The sequence below is a fragment of the Zeus faber genome (genome assembly GCF_960531495.2).
Source record: "Zeus faber genome assembly, chromosome: 7".
In the NCBI taxonomy this organism is placed as follows: domain Eukaryota; kingdom Metazoa; phylum Chordata; class Actinopteri; order Zeiformes; family Zeidae; genus Zeus; species Zeus faber.
In genome coordinates this window covers 12,838,088-12,856,828 of record NC_137203.1, presented here as the reverse complement: position 1 = coordinate 12,856,828, position 18,741 = coordinate 12,838,088, and the positions used below count along the sequence as shown (strand labels likewise).

At 45.6% G+C, this 18,741-nt stretch overlaps 1 protein-coding gene across 1 annotated transcript in view; it reads left to right on the top strand.

Moving 5' to 3' along the window:
- Positions 1–18,741, top strand: part of aopep (aminopeptidase O (putative)) — a gene marked incomplete at its 5' end in the record, with an annotated part of 82,246 nt that overhangs the window by 31,392 nt on the left and 32,113 nt on the right. The window contains 6 exons of the mRNA XM_080004194.1: positions 734–836; positions 1,177–1,284; positions 8,449–8,492; positions 11,323–11,383; positions 13,672–13,734; positions 15,112–15,195. Of these exons, the coding sequence (XP_079860320.1) occupies positions 734–836; positions 1,177–1,284; positions 8,449–8,492; positions 11,323–11,383; positions 13,672–13,734; positions 15,112–15,195 (463 nt within the window). The remainder of the gene's footprint in view (positions 1–733; positions 837–1,176; positions 1,285–8,448; positions 8,493–11,322; positions 11,384–13,671; positions 13,735–15,111; positions 15,196–18,741) is intronic.

Genomic DNA, 18,741 nt, shown 5'->3' with positions numbered 1-18,741 from the left:
GTTGGTGCTGTGTGTCAGAGTGGGCTGCAGTGATGAAGGTAGTATTGATCGGGAAGCCAGGCGCCTGGTGTATCGACTTGGCAGCATGGTGATCCTTTAAGGCCCTCCTATTGGCACACAGAGTTAATCTTCTCAGCCTGATCAATAACAGCTAACTCAAACTATCATTTCACAGCATCCCACATCAGTGATCTGTTTGTTTGTCTTTTATTGGTTTTATGTGGCTTTATGGGTGTAGAAAGAATGATTTCTACCTGTGAGAGTGACAGAGGGGGAGTGTGTGTGTGTGTGTGTGTGTGTGTGTGTGTGTGTGTGTGTGTGTGTGTGTGTGTGTGTGTGTGTGTGTGTGTGTGTGTGTGTGTGTGTGTGTGTGTGTGTGTGTGTGGGCAGTTAGGTCGTGGCACTGCGCTGTTGTATAAACTTTATGGCGTGCCATTATAAATCTGAACCTTGATTCCTGGCCTGCTTGAGCAAATTATGGCAACTTGGCATAACAATTGAGAGAACTATCTAAACATTGAGAGAACTGCAAGAGTAGCAGAATTTGTTGGTGCTGACAGAGAAATCTTGCTGTGAAGGGATTCTGGAGCTCCACAATGCAGCCCAAATGTCTACAGCTAAGTTGATAACCAATCATTCCTCAAGATGCTACTTTTGTGTCTTCCTGTCGGCCCCTGTAACTGTCTGCCCACATAAGCCCTCTTATCTATTTTGTGTTACTGTCTGTCTGTAGACCCAACATGGAGAAGACTGGTGAGGTCAGTGAATGTGGCTCCTCGGTGGTCAAACACGCGCTCAACCCTGACAAAACCTTCATGCAAGTCCACTATCTCAAGGTGAGAGACCACCTAAGGAAGAAACTAGAACACAAGAATCATAGTCATGAATTTGGCTCATGGCTCTCTCATTCACTTGCAAAAGAACAACATACATGAAATGAATGAATATGTTGATGAACTAATTAGAGAGAGGGAGAACCAAATAATGTTTTAAAATGCTGGGAATGCTGTGAGGGAAATTGGAACAAGGAAATGAGGAATCGTTTTTGTGTTACTCGTGGACCGTTACTTTATTTGTATGGATTGTTTTTTGCAACAGGTGTAATTGATATGCATTTGGCTGTAGGGCTTCTCATTATTGTCTTGATGGATGCGGCTGCTTGTCTGTACCTTTCAGGGCTACTTCCTCCTCACATTCCTTGCCAATGAAGTCGGAGAGCCCCAATTCATCCACTTCTTCAGGTTGTTTGTCAAGAAATTCCATGGGCAGCTCATTTTGTCTCAGGTAAAGTTTTCTGTAATGGGTCTGAATAGAACCGGCTGACTGTTGTGTACTTGAGAGCCAGTAGATTAAAGTACTGCAGTGGCATAGCTGGTATTTATTTATGTTTAACTTCAGTCTTGCCTTGCTTTCTGTTCCCTAACCAAGGTGATGAATGCCAATATCTGTTATTGGGTCCTACACTGAGTACTCGTACTAATAAAAATGCACTGCCTGAATCATTGATACCATCGTACCAATGTGATGCAGTAGCTGTTACGCTCACTGATTCTAAATGGATGCAAACTCATATGCATGACACAAAAACAATCAGGTAAAAAGTCTTAAGACCACAAGGTTTATTCCAAGCGAGTCAAGAGACGTGGAAGGTGGGATGGATGGGGAGAGACTGGGGAAGATGTAAACAAGCAGCTGCTGGGTTGATCTTGGCTATGGGGAATGACCCTCCAAAGTGTGGGGCCAGCTTTCTAGACTTAACCTGGATGGGCAAATCGTGCAAGGGGAGCCAGACATTCTGTCTCAGAGTGTAGGGGGGAGCCAGGGTGCTGCGACGGTTGGCTGATCTCCGATAGCGGTCAGAGGTGCATAGTAGAGTGGCAAGGGCCAGCCGCCAGGAACCTTGGCATCGCAGGATGAAGGCTTAAACAGATGGGAGACTGGCCTTGCGTCCCTGCTCGGGAAACAGAGAAGGCTGATAGCCCCGGGAACACTGGAATGAAGAGAGGCGCCGTGTTGTGGGCATATTCTACCCATAACAGTTGTCTGTACCATGAAGCAGGATTCCGTGGAACCATGCAGTGCAGCTCTGTAGTCTGCGCCCCTGGTTCATCTTCTCCATCTGGCCATTGGGCTGGAATGGAAACCCGAAGAAAGGCTGACTGTGGCCCCCAGCAGACTGCAAAATTCAATCCAGAAACAAGATTTCATTGAGGCCCCCTATCAGACAGTGTTTCTAGGGAGGCTGTGCACTCAAAACACTTTATCAAGACTCCAGCCCACTCTCTGGCTGTAGGCAATTGAGGCAGCGGAATAAAGTAAGCAGCCTTAGAGAACCCATCTACCACAGTGAGGATAGTAGTGTTACCTTCCTATGCAGGGAGCCCGGAGAGGTCAGGCTGGTTGAGAATGGGTGAGGGGGTGAACCGTCTCTTTAACTCATGAAAGCCATGTCCGCCGCAGGTGACCAGAGGAAAAAGAGAACTTGGGGAGGTCAACGCAGTGAGTGGTGCCGACACCAGGCTACAGTTCGGGTTGAACCATCTGTAGAAGTTGGGGAACCCCAAGAACTACTGCAACTTCTTCCCGGATGTCAGTATCTGCTAGTCAATGACCGCCTGAACCTTGGCTGGGTCCATCTGCACATTCCCTTAAGCAACCACAAAGCCCAAGAAGAAGACCTTGGGCACGTGGAATTCCCACTTCTTGGCCTTTACGAACAACTTGTTCGCCGGACGTGCACCTGCTCAGATCAGAGAAGATAAGGATATCATCCAGGTGGACAAAAACAAATACATTAATAAAGTCTCAGAGAACATCATCCACCATGGCCTTGAAAACTGTAGGAGTGTTGTTGAGGGCATGACCAGGTACTCATAAAGTCCCCTGAGGGTGTTGAAAGCCATTTTCCATTCATCTTTCTCCTTGATGCGAACCAGATAAGCGTTCTGGTTCAAAGGTTCAAAGGTTCAAAGTGTACTTTATTGTCAATCGTACCATGCAACACGTAATCACACAGAGGATCAAAATTGCGTTTCCCCATACTCCAAATGTGCAAGTAGTATTTGTAACACACAACATATAACATGAAAGTGCAAAAGGCCAACAACAATAGACACAACAACACAACAAGACTAAGGATAGTCTTAATATACTCAAGAAGTCAAATGAGGTATGTTATTAAGGTAATAAGGTGCAGTACAAAGCTAGCAGCAGGAGGATACATATGTATACCAAGGGGATACATATGTATTGTTAAAATGTAAATATTGTGCAGTCAGTTGGTCTTTGTGGGTGTCGTGTTCCTGTTGTCTTTGGTGAGTTTAATAGTCTGATGGCCTTTGGAAAAAAGCTGTTCCTGAATCTGGTGGTATTGCACCGCATGCTACGGTACTGCTTGGCAGAAGGTAGGAGGGTGAACAGTTTGTGTGCCGGGTGGGTGTGGTCCTTGATGATATTAGTGGCTCTCTTGCGGCAGCGAGACGGGTACAGGTCCTGGATGGATGGTTGTGCTGTTTTGGTGATCTTCTCTGCTGTCCTAACCACTCTTTGTAGGGCTTTCTGGTCAGCAGCAGAGCAGCTGCCATACCAGACTGAGAGGCTGCTGGTGAGAATGCTTTCAATAGCACCACTGTAGAAGGTGGTGAGGGCAGAAGGGAGGAGGTCAGCCCTCCTCATCCGGCGAAGGAAGCAGATGCGTTGCTGTGCCTTCTTTACTAGCAAACTGGTGATCCAGCTTGGTCAACATGGTTGCCTCCTGCAGGAGTTCCAAAGCAGAAGATATGAGTTGAAGGGGGTACTTTTTCTTCAGTTTTTTTCAGACCACAGTAGTCGATGCAGGGTCGCAGTGACGTGTCCTCCTCTCCTACAGAGAATAAGCCAACTCCGGCTAGACATAAAGAGGGTCGAATAATACCCGCCGCCAACCTTCCTGGACGTAGGCCTCCATGGCTCCCGGGGATGGATGGGGAGTATAGTCTGCCCCTTGGGGCATAGAACCAGGAAGAAGATCAATACTGCAGTCATAGGGCCGATGAGGTGGAAGCGAGGTGGCCCGAGCTTTGTTGAAGAAGAACTAGGGACAGGAGACAGAGAAGATCTGAGGCATACTGAGTTGCAATATGCACTCCATTGTCGAATGGAACCTTTTCCCCAGTCAGTCTGTGGATTATGTGTCAGGAGCAAAGGGAAACCGAAGATGACCGGTAGTTGAGGAGAACCTATTAGTTGGAATGTAATAGTTTCATGAAGTTTCATGAAGTTCTACCTCCTGCGGCGCTGTCGTTCCATGACAGCCTGGTCCTGCCAAGCTGCATGGGCTCTTCCGAGTCGCCAGGGGTGCTGGAGGTAGGATCCGGCAAGGAAGGAGGAGGTGATGCTGGTGGCTGCAGAAGATCTCGGGAATGACTTGCCAGCGCCCTCTCACGCCTCCACTCCAGGAGATGCCGTCAATGCGGCTGGCTGTGGTGATGAGATTGTTCAGATCTGCCTGCGGGTCCCGAGCCGCCAGCTCGTCCTTGATGACATCAGAAAGTAAAAGGTGTCGGCCTGTGGTAAAAGGCATTGGCCAGTGATGAGGAATTCCAATCACTCTCTGCTGCGAGGATCTGAAAGTCAATGAAATAGTCGACAATTCGATAGCCTCCCTGGACCAGGTTAAAAAGTCTCTCCGCAGACTAGCTGGGTGACCATGAAAGCCACTTGTGACCTCTTGGTGGGATATGTGAGAGGTTGCAGTTCTAAAGATGATGAGCAGAGCGTGAGTAAGGAACGGCAGAGGTACCTGGAGCTCCGGAGAGGCGTTCCGGAACTGAAAAGTGAGGTTCCGGACTGGAAACAGCACAAGCAGGAGAACTGGGAGATGATGCAGCAGCCATTGTTTGACTGACCAGAGCGAGCTGCTGGATCTGGTCGCAGAGAGCCTCCAAACGCTCGTCATCGCGTGTAGAAGATTCTGGGAGAACCCCTGCAACGGCGGTGAGTTTTTGCTCATGTAGGTGTAGAGCACTAGCCTCTGCCGCCATCTCTCGTTTGAGAGTCTGAGTGGGCTGGATTTATTTGTTACGCTCGCTGACTCAGAACAGATATACCCATAAGCACGACACAGAAACAATAAAGTAAGTCCAAAAGATATACAGTTGTCAAAACCAAGAGATCAGTCAGAGAAGGCAAACGTATCTTATCTCTAAAATTTGTCAAACCGATTTGGTGTCATGACATTTCACTGCATATATGTATGACCATGTATGTGACAAATAATCTCTTGAACTTGAACTTGATATGAAGCCACCGAACCGGTTTACCAAATTTTACCGCTAGGTATCGCACTTGAAAGAGCAGCTAGCCAGTTTACAAACAAAAATAATATTTTGTTTAGTTTATCATGTTGTCATATTGCTTATGTGATGCCGTCGCCACAGGTTGCTGATGTAGGCTACTTTTTAATTTGTCAGAACGTCTCATAATGACAAATACCGCTTCAGTCGGTTTGCATAAAATCAATCAGGCAGCCCCCAAAATTGCCTCTTACTTTGTCTTGTGCCTCACACTGTTTTGACCGCAGCGGCTTTTATCTGTGTAAGGACCAGTACTCCACCCAAGTGGTACCCCAGATACTGTACCTCCCTCTGCCCTTACTTGTTTGGATTAGCCGTGAGCCATGCCTGCCTCAGAGACTTTAGGACTGCCCCCACATGCTGCATGTGCTGCGCCTAGCCATCACTGTGATTACGTCATCCAAATAGGCGGCAGCGTATGCCACGTGCGGAAACAGAGTCCGGTCCATAAGTCTCTGAAAGTTGGCTGGGGCCCCGAACAACCTGAACGAAATGTATGGAGCAACAGAGACCACTGGGACCGGGGAAGACCCCAGTGGGCACTTCTCTGCTCCCAACCCCATAGCAACCACTACCGACCCCCCAGCATCACCACATGCCCACATCACTGACATTTCTCTACCGACCGTGAGCACACTACCCCAGCCTCACTCATTAAAATGTCAAACCCTGGCCAATCTGTATCCAAAATTAGGGAGTGCAACTTTTCCCCTTGTAACAAATTTCAAGCTGCACCATCAGATACGAGCGAATATTCTCATACACACCAATCCTCCACCAGTGATGCCACCACCATAGCCCCTGGTCGAAACGGGCGTTGCTGGACTATTGTCTTAGCACATCCAGAGTCCAGCAAAGCCTGATGTCTACCCCCTTTTACTCTTACCAGTACGTTGTAGGTCCCTTCCCGACTGAGGGAAGGGACCTAAAGCGACCCAAATTCACCTGTCCAACCTCCACATGGGGCAGTCCCATTGAACGTGGTCGGGTCACCTGCAGCGCCAGCACCCATGCCCAGGCGTTTGAGCAGCTATCTGAGGTTCCCCAGTGGCGGCATCCTTGGGACGGGGACGCAGTGGACCCCTGGACATTCTCCTCTGGGGCGACGGGATGGGCTGGGGACCTGGCGAAACCCGTTTGGGTCGTCCTATAAGCTCCCGGTCAGCGACAGCAGAACGGCTGTTGCTAGCTGTGTGTTCTGATACCCCCTCCTTCCTGTTGTACTCCTGCCTCCTGGAGAGGCGGTGTGGCGGCTTCTCCATGCACTAGGCCCCTGCAGGTGGTGCAGGGCCTGGTCGGGTCCGAATCTCCCGGGAGACGGAGGAGAGGGAAACTCCAGGTGGTTTACTGCCCGCGGCGGGTCTGCCCTGTCCTTACGGGAGCTCACACTGGCGATGACGTGCACCAGCTGGCAGCAGAGGAAGTCGCGCTTGTCCTCCAGCTCCGCGAGCCAGCAGTTCGGCTAGTGGGCGCCTTTCATCCAGCGTCATCCCTCTCCCGAGTCCCTAAAGGTAGTCTCTACCACCAGGTCCGGGTTTATGGAGGGAAACTGAGTCATTCTGGCAGTAGGGCGCCGACATGGCATGAGTCTTTATTAATAATTCAGAACAGAAAGGCCAAAACGGGAACATAAAATGGATGAGGATCAATCAGTGTCCGGTTTCTCCTTGTCTGGTCCACAGGCTTTCAGCATCACTGCACCATGCAATCCCAATTGCCAGACAAAACAACACAAGACTCTTATGGACCCAGCCGGGTCCGACCAATCAGCGCTAATGGGGCTGATTAGACAGACCCGGTACAGCTGTGCCGCAGCGGGAAGGAACCCGCGCCGTCACCTGCAGCCCGTGCCTTAACCATGCCCCCTTATTTACCACAGACTGGTCTTTATACTGAGGAACTTACGAGGGAATGCGCTGCAGGCGGGAGAAACTGGGCGAAGGGAAGGGAGTGACAGCAAAGCAAAAGGGAGTGGGCGGATCTGAAAGGACATGGAGGTTAGAGACATAGCATGAGGAAATTACCAGATAAAAATAAAACCTGAAAACAAATGTAAATACTGGGAGATCAGGGAGGATTCATGACAGTAGCATTGATTTCCTGATTAAGTTTTGTTTTATTTGATCTTTTGCATGTCTGCGATCTAACTATTATTTAATAAATTGAAAAGTTAGTATTCAGTATTTGTACTCTGTGCACTCGGTGTAGTATGGGTGCCTCCCAGTTATCACACCATACCCCCCCCATGTCAGGATTAATATTTATAAAACAATAATATTTTGACTTACTATAGGGCCTTAAAATGTCTTAAGAGCATACAATGTCAAGTATTAATAGACTACTTGCATTTTTCAGACATCTTTTGGCGTTCGTATTCAGTGTACTTATTGTGTTTGACCTGAGAAGAATAGAACTGACTGTGCTGAATAGCTTTGATTAAATGTAACTTTATGAACATTATTTTTTATCACAAGGGAAATAAAAATCCACTGTCCCCTGCTTTTTTTTTTTTTTTTTTCAGCGCGTAATAGGAAGAATGAAACTTTTTGTGTAGTAATGTCTTAATGGTTGGAAGTACCCAGCAGGTCAGATTGTTTATCTTACTGAAGTTGTGAGCACTCACACCTGGATCAGTGTGTGTGCGCATGTGTGTTTGTATATGTGAATTTGTGCACCTTTGTATCTGTTCATCTTTGTGATATATCCCACCTGGTACTGATTACTAGTGGTGGGCAGGGCCCCCTCTCTTAAGTCATGGGTTCTCAAACTGGGGTCCGCAGCTCCCCAGGTGTCCATGAAGGAATTAGAGGGGGTAGTTTAGTATACAGTTTATTTAGTATTTAGATTTTTGTATGAAACGAAAATGTTTTATTCATGTTTATTTTTTTCCTTGGGTGGGTGGGCTTCAACCAGAGCCTCATCTGGCAAGGGGGCCTCGCCATAAAAGCTTTGCCCCTGCTCAATAAGTAACACATTTCTTCGTGCTTGTTGTGGTTAAAAAGCAATGCCTCTTCCTTCCCTCCCACTTTAGCCTGTCTCTCCACAACTTTGAGTGTAAATGTATCTTGTATTATTTATGTCTATTTATTTTCTTATTCTTATTTATGTTTGACAGGATTTCTTGCGTATGCTGCTGACTACTTTTCCTGACGTGGCAAGGTATGTGAGTAGTTTGGAATAACGGGGAGGCTACAATGCTATGAATAATGAATGTTTCCCCCGATGCAGAGAACTAGAAATTAACTTGGGGGTAAAGTGTAATGCAGGTGTAGTCTGCTTTTCACCACAGGGCCAAACTACGTAGCGAAAATAGTTCTCATCTTCTCTTCAGTTATTTATTTTTTTTAATTGTAACTCTGCTGCGAGTGCAGATGTATGAAAAGTGTTTTTTGACCCGTGTTAAATAAGTAATGGATTACCAACATAGCCTGCAGGGAAAATCCAGCCAACGATAGCTCTCAATACCAATCTTGTTAGGGGAGCAGACTCATCCATTATTTTATTAATTTAAGTGTAAAAGGATAATTGCTTCTTCAGCTTCCATCTCCTCTATACCCCACTCCCACACACACACACACACACACACACATTCACACTCTTTCCTTCCCCAATCATCTCCCCTTCCCCTTGATTGCCTCATTAACCTCTTCTACTGCCTGCATCGCGGTACCCCTTCCTCTGTCTGTCTTGCATTCTCTTTCTGTGAATAATTTCTTGTCTTGTCTTACTCACCCTCTTCTCCCTCTCTCTCTCCTCTCCTCTCCTCATTCCCCGCCCCCAAAAGCGTTGTCTCTTTGCCTGGCTGCTGTGTGTGCAGACTGCTGCCGGCCTGCCCAGGGTCTGATTGAATTAAAGAGGGAGAGCGAGTGGGGAGAGTTAGGGACAGTCAATATTTGTGTCTGGTGCCTCTTTCAGTAAACAGCCACCTGGAAGAGCAGGGATTTGGATGAGAATAGACACACAGTGCTGCGGGTTGCGGCCCCTGTAAGGGTGTGCATGTACAGACGCACATTTTTTAAATTAGTTTGCATGAAAGTGTAAGTAAGGGCGTGTTTATGCTTTTTTTTTTTTTTCAACCCTAATCCCTGGGCCACACCAGCAGCGACATCGTCAGCGACACTTCATCAACGCAAAAGCGGCGCATCATTTGACGATTCGTCATTTCCTTCCGGCTCCATCTTCATTCCGTCTACGACACGCTCGCCTGAGCAGCATTCTCGAGTCTTTAAACTTCAAATTGCGAAATTTCTCAACTTTCAATTGGTATGTGAATCTTTGCTTTTACGTTTCATTTTATTTGCATGTTTGTTTATTCACGTAGTTGGATTAGTTTGTGAGTTTATCACTGGAATGAATAATAATCTTTAAATACATTGCAGCTATTGACAGGAGGAAGGCGGTGCCGGCTCTTCGCTGTGGCTCCGAAGGAGAAGGCGCTGGGACGGCAGCGGTGGGTTTGTCCAATTTACCAGAGGAGGATGCAGGAGATTTCCACAATCTGCTGTATATATGTGTATTTATTGAGCTGTTTCTGTAATAAAGTGTTTTCTGATTATTTTTTGTTATCAGTTATTTATGGTTTGATTATTAATTGAAGAAAAACATGCAATGGATACATTCTTGTACATTTGATGAAACATTAATAGCTTAATAATACTGTACCTTATACATAAATTGACAGATTTGACACACGTAGTGATTCCAAGCAGCAAGGAGACGGTCCCGCTTCCGTGTTGCTGACCAATAAAATTTTTAAAACTACTTCCTAAGTACGAAGTAAAATATAAAATATATTTCTGGGCATGATATTTGTTTTCCTGCAGAAATGATAATATTTACACAAGTGAGGTTTCATTTGTTGTAGGGAAAAAAATGTATGTTTGTTTATTTTAACAGCGATTTTATATACGTGGTTGATGTATACCAAGCTTGGTAATTAAATAGTTTCACTAAATACATGTTTTGAATAGACCTCTATGAGAATCCAGTTTTCACTTTGCGCCCGGGAAAATAGAGCTGGGTGCAAAAAAAATGTGAGGGGTTTAGAACCTCACAGCGTGAGGATGTCTCATCCACTTAATGTGACCTTTCATATTGATTAACATGGCAGCGAAGCACTTTGATGAAGCTGATGTGTCGCTTCTGGTGTGGCCCAGGGCTAACCCTTGTTAAAAGAAAAGTAATAATAATAACCTTTATTTGTATAGCACCTTTCAAACAGCATAAAACTCCCTTTACATTAACAGAAAGCAATCTAATAATGATAATAGTAATAGCAATAATAATAATTCATAATATTAATAAATAATAATAAAAACAAAAGAAAAGAAGATAGATAAAATAGATATCAGAAATATACTTGGTTTTGGAAATTTTCAAAATAATGCTCACAATGGTTTAGGGCCCCTTTCAACAGATCGAACACGACTTTCGATGCTCAAACAGCATCCATTAACGCAATTCTGAAAAAGCTGTGTGAAGTGTTTGTGTCTATGTATGTTCTTGTTCACCTTTGTCTTTGTGCCTTTGCACACAAAAATACTTTTTTTTTAATGTAATGCTTTCACCTCGTTGTATTTTACACCTGTGCCCATTCACTCTGGCCCACCACACACACTTTCCCCATTATGCTTTTTGGTTGGTGTTAGCCCACATATAACAGAAACACCCTCTCTGGAAATAGACATAATTTTAGGTTCAGTCCCTTGTTCAATGCATTTCTTTGTTTAACATACACACAGACTTTCTCCCTAAACATCTACAGTAAGTCTATAGAAATCTGCCTCTCCCTATATACCTTTGTGTCAAGTAAAATAGGTGTGCCCACATCTTTGTTTAAGGTGTTGGTCACAACCTCCTCAGTCATCGTCCTGATGATACCTTCCGAGGGCAGTCTGTTCATACGATGTCGTCTTGTGCAATAATAACCGTTGCTAATGCTAACAATGATACTAAGACTAACACAGCTCTTGAACCATTGTGTTTTCAGAAACGGCCTCACCCTCGCTGCTATTTATGCTGACTGGATGGATAGACCAGGAATTCCAAAGGTGCAAACCCGACTTTGTCGACCATTTCTTTCCTTCTTACAGAATAATAGTGAGATCACTGGTTTGTAGGCGCTTATTCATTTTCTATACTCTTTCTTTCTTTCTTTCTGTAGTTTTCACTTTGACAAGTTTTCCTTTTTTCTGGCAGAAATGGGAAATATTCATGTAGGAAAGGGAAACAGTGCATTACTCTCTGTTTCTGCTTTTTAATTTTGAGAGTGGGAGATCGCGGATGCCAGGGTTTGAGGTGTATGAGCACATGCACACAAAAATAAAAATACACTCAGGTTCTACACACACACACACACACACACAAACAAAAACGCACCCAGGTTCTACACACACACACACACACACACACTAATGCAGAGGTGATCGATTTCCATTCTGCAATCATTGCAGGTGTGTACATGCACGCATGTGTGTGCATGTACACACACGGTCTGGGAATCTTCACCTTCTAGAAAATATACTGTGATGGAACAAGGGCCTCTCAGGGGCCTCCCAGGATGGGAAGGGAAGCGCGGAGGGACGGCTATTCTTCTGATTGGCTGATGGATAGAATGTTTTTAAAGGTTCCTCTATGTTTGATGTGCCAAGCACCTGTCAATAAGATTAGCTGGATCGATGGAAACCCTTTTACGCACGAAAGCTTTCGGACCGTGGTCAGGCATAGAGGAAAAGCACTTGCCCCAAATCTCTCACCTTACTCTCTTTTTTGCTCTTGCTCCAGTCCATTTGCCGAACTGGAGAAAGACAGGAAATGGTTTGGGCCTAATAATAAACAATGACGTACCCGCTGATCCCAGGGTAAGATGTGAGGAATGGGACGTCCAGTGTCTATTTTAGACCTCCAAATTGGAATAAGAATGAGTCAGCGCTACCTCGGGGATGAGGGATTGAGGTTTTGGTGCTTTTGTTTAAATAAAGGCTAAACTTGGGAGTCACTCGAGTGCGTGTCAGACCAAAACTTCTCCTAAAACACAGCTGAAAAGGCTTCGGCGCGTTCCCCATTGTGGCTTTGCGTTCGCATAATCCGGTCATCGGTCAGATTTTTGTTATTTTGCAGAGCTTTTTATATATATATATATTTTTTTTATTCTTGTAGATCCATAGTGCAGACATGGATAACACTGATGAGAGGGGGAGATGGTTTCAGAGGGGGCAAAAACAACTCTATGCAGGGAATGGCAGCGGGAATTTAGACTGCAAACGAGCTATGTGTGGTATCCCGTTACACAATGCCACTTGACTGCTTCAACACTCACACTCACATTCTATACGGCCCACACCATCACCTTCCTCTCCCTCTGGCCTTTGGTTCCCGCGTCTGTCCTCACGGTCCACACATCTTGACGGCTTTAACACATTGAACATTTCTCGAGGTAATTTATCACTTTAGCTTTAGTATTTTATAGCAATATCAGTTCAATCCTTCCAGTTATAATGTGTCTGTGTGTTTTTCTGTGTACACACGTGCACAGGTGTGTTTGGAGTCTATTTGTCTAAGCAGTAGTGTTGTAGTAGAGGATAATATACTACAGTGTAATATAGTTTAGTTTGTATTATTTCTTTATTTGTATTACAGTATTAGCATCTACAGTGATACTGCTGCATCTATCGATGACAGGTTTCTGGGTGTGTGTGTGATGCATTACAAACTCAACATGCTCTCGTGCTCAATGCTGTATGTCTTGTGCCTGTCTCATTGCTTTTCCCTAACTTGCCTCCCCACCCACGCACACCCTCCCCTCCACCCCGCCCCACCCCGTGTCGTCTCTTAAGATGTGTGATTCAGACACCAGCAGTGCCTTTGCTGAAAGCATTAATAAGGTTAAGTGCTGTGTGCGTACGCCAGTGTGTACCTAGTGTTTGTTACGTGTAGATGTAGTGTGCGTGTGTCTGTGTTCTGTGTGTGTGTTTGTGGGTGGGTGGGGGGGGGGGGGTCCATGTGCATTGTTTTTCCCTAGAAAAGCATAAACGCCTGAATATTTATTTTTCCTCTTTCTACTGTCTTGACATCTAGTCTGCCCTCCACTCTCTCATCCTCTACTCCGGGCTTTCCGTCAGGGAAACAAGTGATTGCTCTCCCACCTCCCTCTCTCCTCTTACCTCCCTCCCTCCCTCCCACTCTCTTCTCTTCCCTCCCTCCCCTTCCTGCCTTTCCTCAAGCCCTCTCTGCCTCTGCGAAAGCACTCCTCTCTCTCTCTCTCTCTCTCTCTCCCTCTCCCTCTCCCTCTCACTTGATCGCTCCCTGGCTCACTTGCTCCTCTCCTTTTCTCGTTCAGTGGCTGTATGAAAGGAGTGCTGTGTGGTCACAGGCGCGGCTGGTGAAAGAAGTCAAAGCAGAGGTAAGCAGTCTTTCTCTCTCTCTCTCTCTCTCTCTCTCTCTCTCTCTCTCTCTCTCTCTCACTCTCCCTCTCTCCCTGCGGCGGCTGTGTCAGTGTTTGTCACTCCACATCACTCCTCTTCCCTTTGAGAATAGCGGACAGACACCGCGACTCACTTTGAGTCTTAATGTTGCTGTTAAAATGCTCGGGTCCAGCCTCCCTCCGTCTCTTTTATTTCTGTCTATTTCTCAGTCTGTACTTTGTTGCTTTTTCTGCCACGTTTTTGTTTCCACTCCCTTGATTGCCCTCACCTTTAACAAGGATCTTGTCCCCTCTTCTTGTTCCCCCGTCTCTTCTGCCTCCAGCACTTCATTTCACTCTCTGAATCTGCGTTGTTTCTGGCTCTGTGTCCGTCTGTCTGTAAAGTGTAGTGTGTGGACGGAGCCGTACATCTGTTGCTTGTCATTCTTCTATTCCCTGTTAGAGCTCCTGTTAACTACTGTGAGGTTGTAGTTGTTGGTGGCGTTTTTGTTTCTTTAACATGTGTGGTGACTGCTTATGTTTAAATGTGTATTTTAGTTGTTTTGTGTAATATTACATACTATAAAGAGTGACAGTGAATATTGATAAGATGCAATGCAGGAAATCATAGAGAAAGCGCCCCTTTGTTTGCAGCTTCCTAGTAATTGCTGAACATTTCCTGTATTCCCGCTAATTGTTGGACAAAAATTGAATCTGCCTTCAGTCAGACTGTTGGAGGAGTGCTGTAAGCTGGAATTTGGCTGTTTGGTGGAGATCTACGGTGTTTGGGGAGTAGCTGCTCTCCAGGCGCTGTCACAGCAACTGAGTTTCACTATAACTCTTTTGTCTAACCTGGACGTTTATGTCCAATACATGTGGGGGGAGAGAATGCGGTGAAAGGTTGGAATTCAGATGGAGAGATCGTCCCTGCTCGTGAATTGTGAGGGTTGCATTTTTGTGTGTGTAGCCTGCGAAGTTGTACATGTAATTGCAGTGCTGAGTGAATCCGGTCGAGTGCGTGCAGTGCATCGTGTTCCTAAAGTCTGTTTATAGTTTACACTAGTTTAGAGTTTAGTTGATATCGTATGTGACCACACTCACTCACTCCCTCTCTCTTTCTCCCTCTCTCTCTCTCTCTCTCTCTCTCCCTCCCTCTGTCTCTCGCTCGCTCTCTTGCTCTCTCTTTCTCTCTCTCTTTCTTTCAAGGTCTCTTTTTCAAACACACATTTTTTTAAGTCCTCACTTCTATTTTCTTTCTTTCATTCCTCCGCTCTCTGTTTCTCTTCTCCTGTCACACTGTCCTATCCTTTCAACTCAATCTGGGCTCCCTCACCCACCTCTATCCCCTCTTGTCTCCCCCTCGCCTTCCCCCCGCAGGTTATAAAATGGATTCTCCTCAGTCGGAGCAAGGGGAAGGGCAGGAAGCGGAAGAGGGCAGAGCCCAAGGTGAACTACAAAGAGGTAGGAGAGACTAACCACAGAACCTACATCTTCCTTTCACACTGAATGTCACTTGATCTGTTTGTCTTTAGCTCTCTGATGAATAATTTAAGCGGAAATTTATCTTTGTTATTTCTGTTACTTTGTTTTATCTGTTGTACAATTATAATTCTATGAGTTGTATTTTCGAAAGGATTTGCTGTTTGTGTATTGATTGTCTGAATACACTGTTGATATTGTCTGTTTTTTGTCACTTCTGCTCACACACATCACTGTGTGTGTGTGTGTGTGTGTGTGTGTGTGTGTGTGTGTGTGTGTGTGTGTGTGTGTGTGTGTGTGTGTGTGTGTGTGTGTGTGTGTGTGTGTGTGTGTGTGTGTGTGTGTGTTGTCTCAATCCTGTGTATCCTTTACTGTCCAGGTCAGAGTTCAATCACAGTGGTCTTAGGAAGTTAGAGGTGTGTGTGTGTGTGTGTGTGTGTGTGTGTCTCTCCCTCTGTGTGGTGTTAATTAGCCTTCTCTAGGGATGGCTAATACCCTCCACCCACTCACCCCCCCCCCCCCCCCCCCCTTCTCACTCTCTTTCTTTTCCTCTCTCACACACACATACACATACACACTCACATCTGCATCATTAATGAACACATACTGATCAGTAAGCCACACGGGGCCAGAGGTCATTATTAGCCGGAGCAGTACAGCTTTCATTTTTCACTCTCAATGTGCTCGGATATTGTAGATGACAAAAAATATTTCCAAGGGTTTTCATCATCTTTTCATACATATTATACCATGAATAAGTGCGACCAGGACCCCTGGGTGTCATAGAAAGCATGGCAATATAATTTTGGAGAGCGGGAAAAGGCAGATGGAGTTGATTTAGTCACTGGCAAAAATTGGAGCAAATTGTCTCCAAGCGGTTCAGGGTCCTCATTTGTCCTTCGGCTCTGCCAGTTTGAGCAGAAATTATAAAAAAAAAAAAACCAAAGGCATTAAACATTGTTCAAAGTTGCACAAGGTAGCTGACATGTAACCTTGCGTGACGTGACGTCTTGGAGATCTGTTTTCTGTGCATTATCCTAATTGCGGTGCTTCAAACTAGCAGGCCTGGTGGGATCTGAATTAAATGCCTGCAGGGTTCGTTGTCAGTGCAGCTCCCTCAACCACCTGATACTGCTGGCTGGCATATTTATGACACACACACACACACACACCCACACATCAAACGCACACACATGGACAGGCACACTGATACATGTATGCACACACTTGTAAAAGGTAGCGAAAGGGCCCCCTTCCTGTTGGGGGGTGCTGAAATCCGCTTCATGAAAGAATAGCCAATTACTGTCCACTTGGCCATACACAATAGTGAGAAAGAGGTGGTGAGGGACAGACGGACCAACAGAGAGAGGGAGCAGAGGGGGAGTTGGGGTGTGGGAGGTCAGTGTTTGAAGTAACGCTATAAAAGCCATCCTGAAAGGAAACACGAGGCGCCCCCACCCCTAAAGCCCCAACCGCACCTCCTACCCTGCCCCGTCCCCGCCTCCCCCTTCCTCCCCTCCGCTCCCCACTCTCTTTTTGTCTCTGTGTACAGAGAATGCCCCTGGATGGACCAGGTGTATTTCATATTTACCCCTTCATGTACTTCAAACGGCCACATCCCGCCCTCCCCTTTCTCCCCTCTCTATCATCCCCCTCTCGTCCCTCTATCAACCCGACGCAGGCCTTCAGATCACCCCGCAGATCCTGACAGAAAGTAGAGGAGGAGAGAAGGGGTGGGTGGATTGAAACGCACGATAAGAGGGGCGAAGGTTGGTTGAGGAGATGAGAGATGGGTTAAAAAAAAGGAGAGGGACACACAGCTGCTGAGGAGAGGATGCTTTACACGGCCTGCCCTGCGGTGGAACATTCAGAGTCCCTAAAAGCCCAACAGTGTCATTTACATAGGGATGGAAAATGAAAATAAGTAGTCTAATCCGGGGAAAGGCACGGCACGCACGTCACATCACATTATTTATCGAAGAAGGTTGAAAAGGTGAATATCACAAAAAAGAACACTGAAAGGAGAGAGAGAGAGAGAGAGAGAGAGAGAGAGAGAGAGAAAATGTGGTTCGAAATTGGAAATTCCAAAATTTCTAATGGAATCCGAATCTGAAGTTCTGAGGCAGCGATGAGGTAAAGTGGACATTTTAGAGATGAAAGAGCAGAGTGGCTCAGCAGAGAATATTTGAGAGTTTGAGACATGAAGTTGGAGCAGTGTTTTTTTTTCTTCATTAATAGTCCTTAGTAGTCCATGACCCGCTATGGTATATGATGTTGTTATTAATCTGGCACCAAATAGGGAAAAAGTTTCCCCACCCCTTTCCCTAGAGGATATCATGGCAGTGTTTTTAGAGTGAAGAAGGGGGGGGATATGAAGACATGGTAGCGGGAAGACAAGTAGCTTCAATGACATAAAAGATAAGTTAAACGCACTCACACAAAAAAATACTTGGTTGGTACATTCATATGTGCACCAACACCTACCTACACACTCAGTGGAAAGAGTCAGACACCCCCTGCAGAGTGGACCAAGATCTGGGTCACTTTAATAGAGCCATGGTTTATTACCTCCTTCCCCTGTTTTATGTTTCTGTGTGTGCGCCTGTGTTTGCCTTTGTGCATGTACATGAACATGAGTCTATCAGAAAAAGAAAGGGTGATTGAATGCATGTCCACATCCATGTGTGTGCGTGTGCGTGTGCGTGCGCGTGCGTTCTTGTGAGAAGAGGTCTGCAGAGCGATATTAGTCACGCTGGCGCAGTAATGGGGCTCATTTTGCTCTCATTTTCATCTGCGGTGTACATAATGAGAGGGTCCGTCTGCCCCTGCCGATCACAACAGGAAACCCTGTAGGGGAAAGCTGGGCGTGGTGGGGACTTTGGCAAACGTCTCTGGCAGTGATAAGCTCCATTGCGCTTGAAAACTTTCAGGTAATAAAAATTCTGAGTATTAAAATCTTTGAGGCTCAAGCCTCATCCTGAAACGACGGAGATCGGTTACTGTAGTTGAGACGTAAAATGGCTGAACCATTATGAGCACGCAGGAAGTGGCAGTTCTGAAGGTAACATTGTGAAACAACTCAGATTGCATCTCAGTGTTTTATCAGAAGCCATTGGAACTGCACCAAATACAAAACATATGTATCAAAATAAAAATGTGCAAGGATATAATAATAGTTTATTTTTTTTATATGAATGTTAAATCTATTTCCATTTCACCTGAGGTATCATAGGACACACAGTACTTTACTCATATGTTTCTTATTTATACCTGTTCCTTTAAAAGTAGGTTCTTTCATGTTTTGTTTTTTACATTCTTGTTCAGGGGACATTCCTAAGCGGTGAAACCAGGTATCATCGTTTCCAATGATAGATTGTGCTGCATTCAAGTATGTTTTGTGCCTCGCATCTATGGTATGTGTGTAAAAGGGCTCTATTTATAGTCTGTTTACAACATCTTCCCTTGGGAAAACAAATCCTGGAAATTGTCTGGGCTCGGATTCTTCTCATTCCTTCTGGGAAGGTTCTT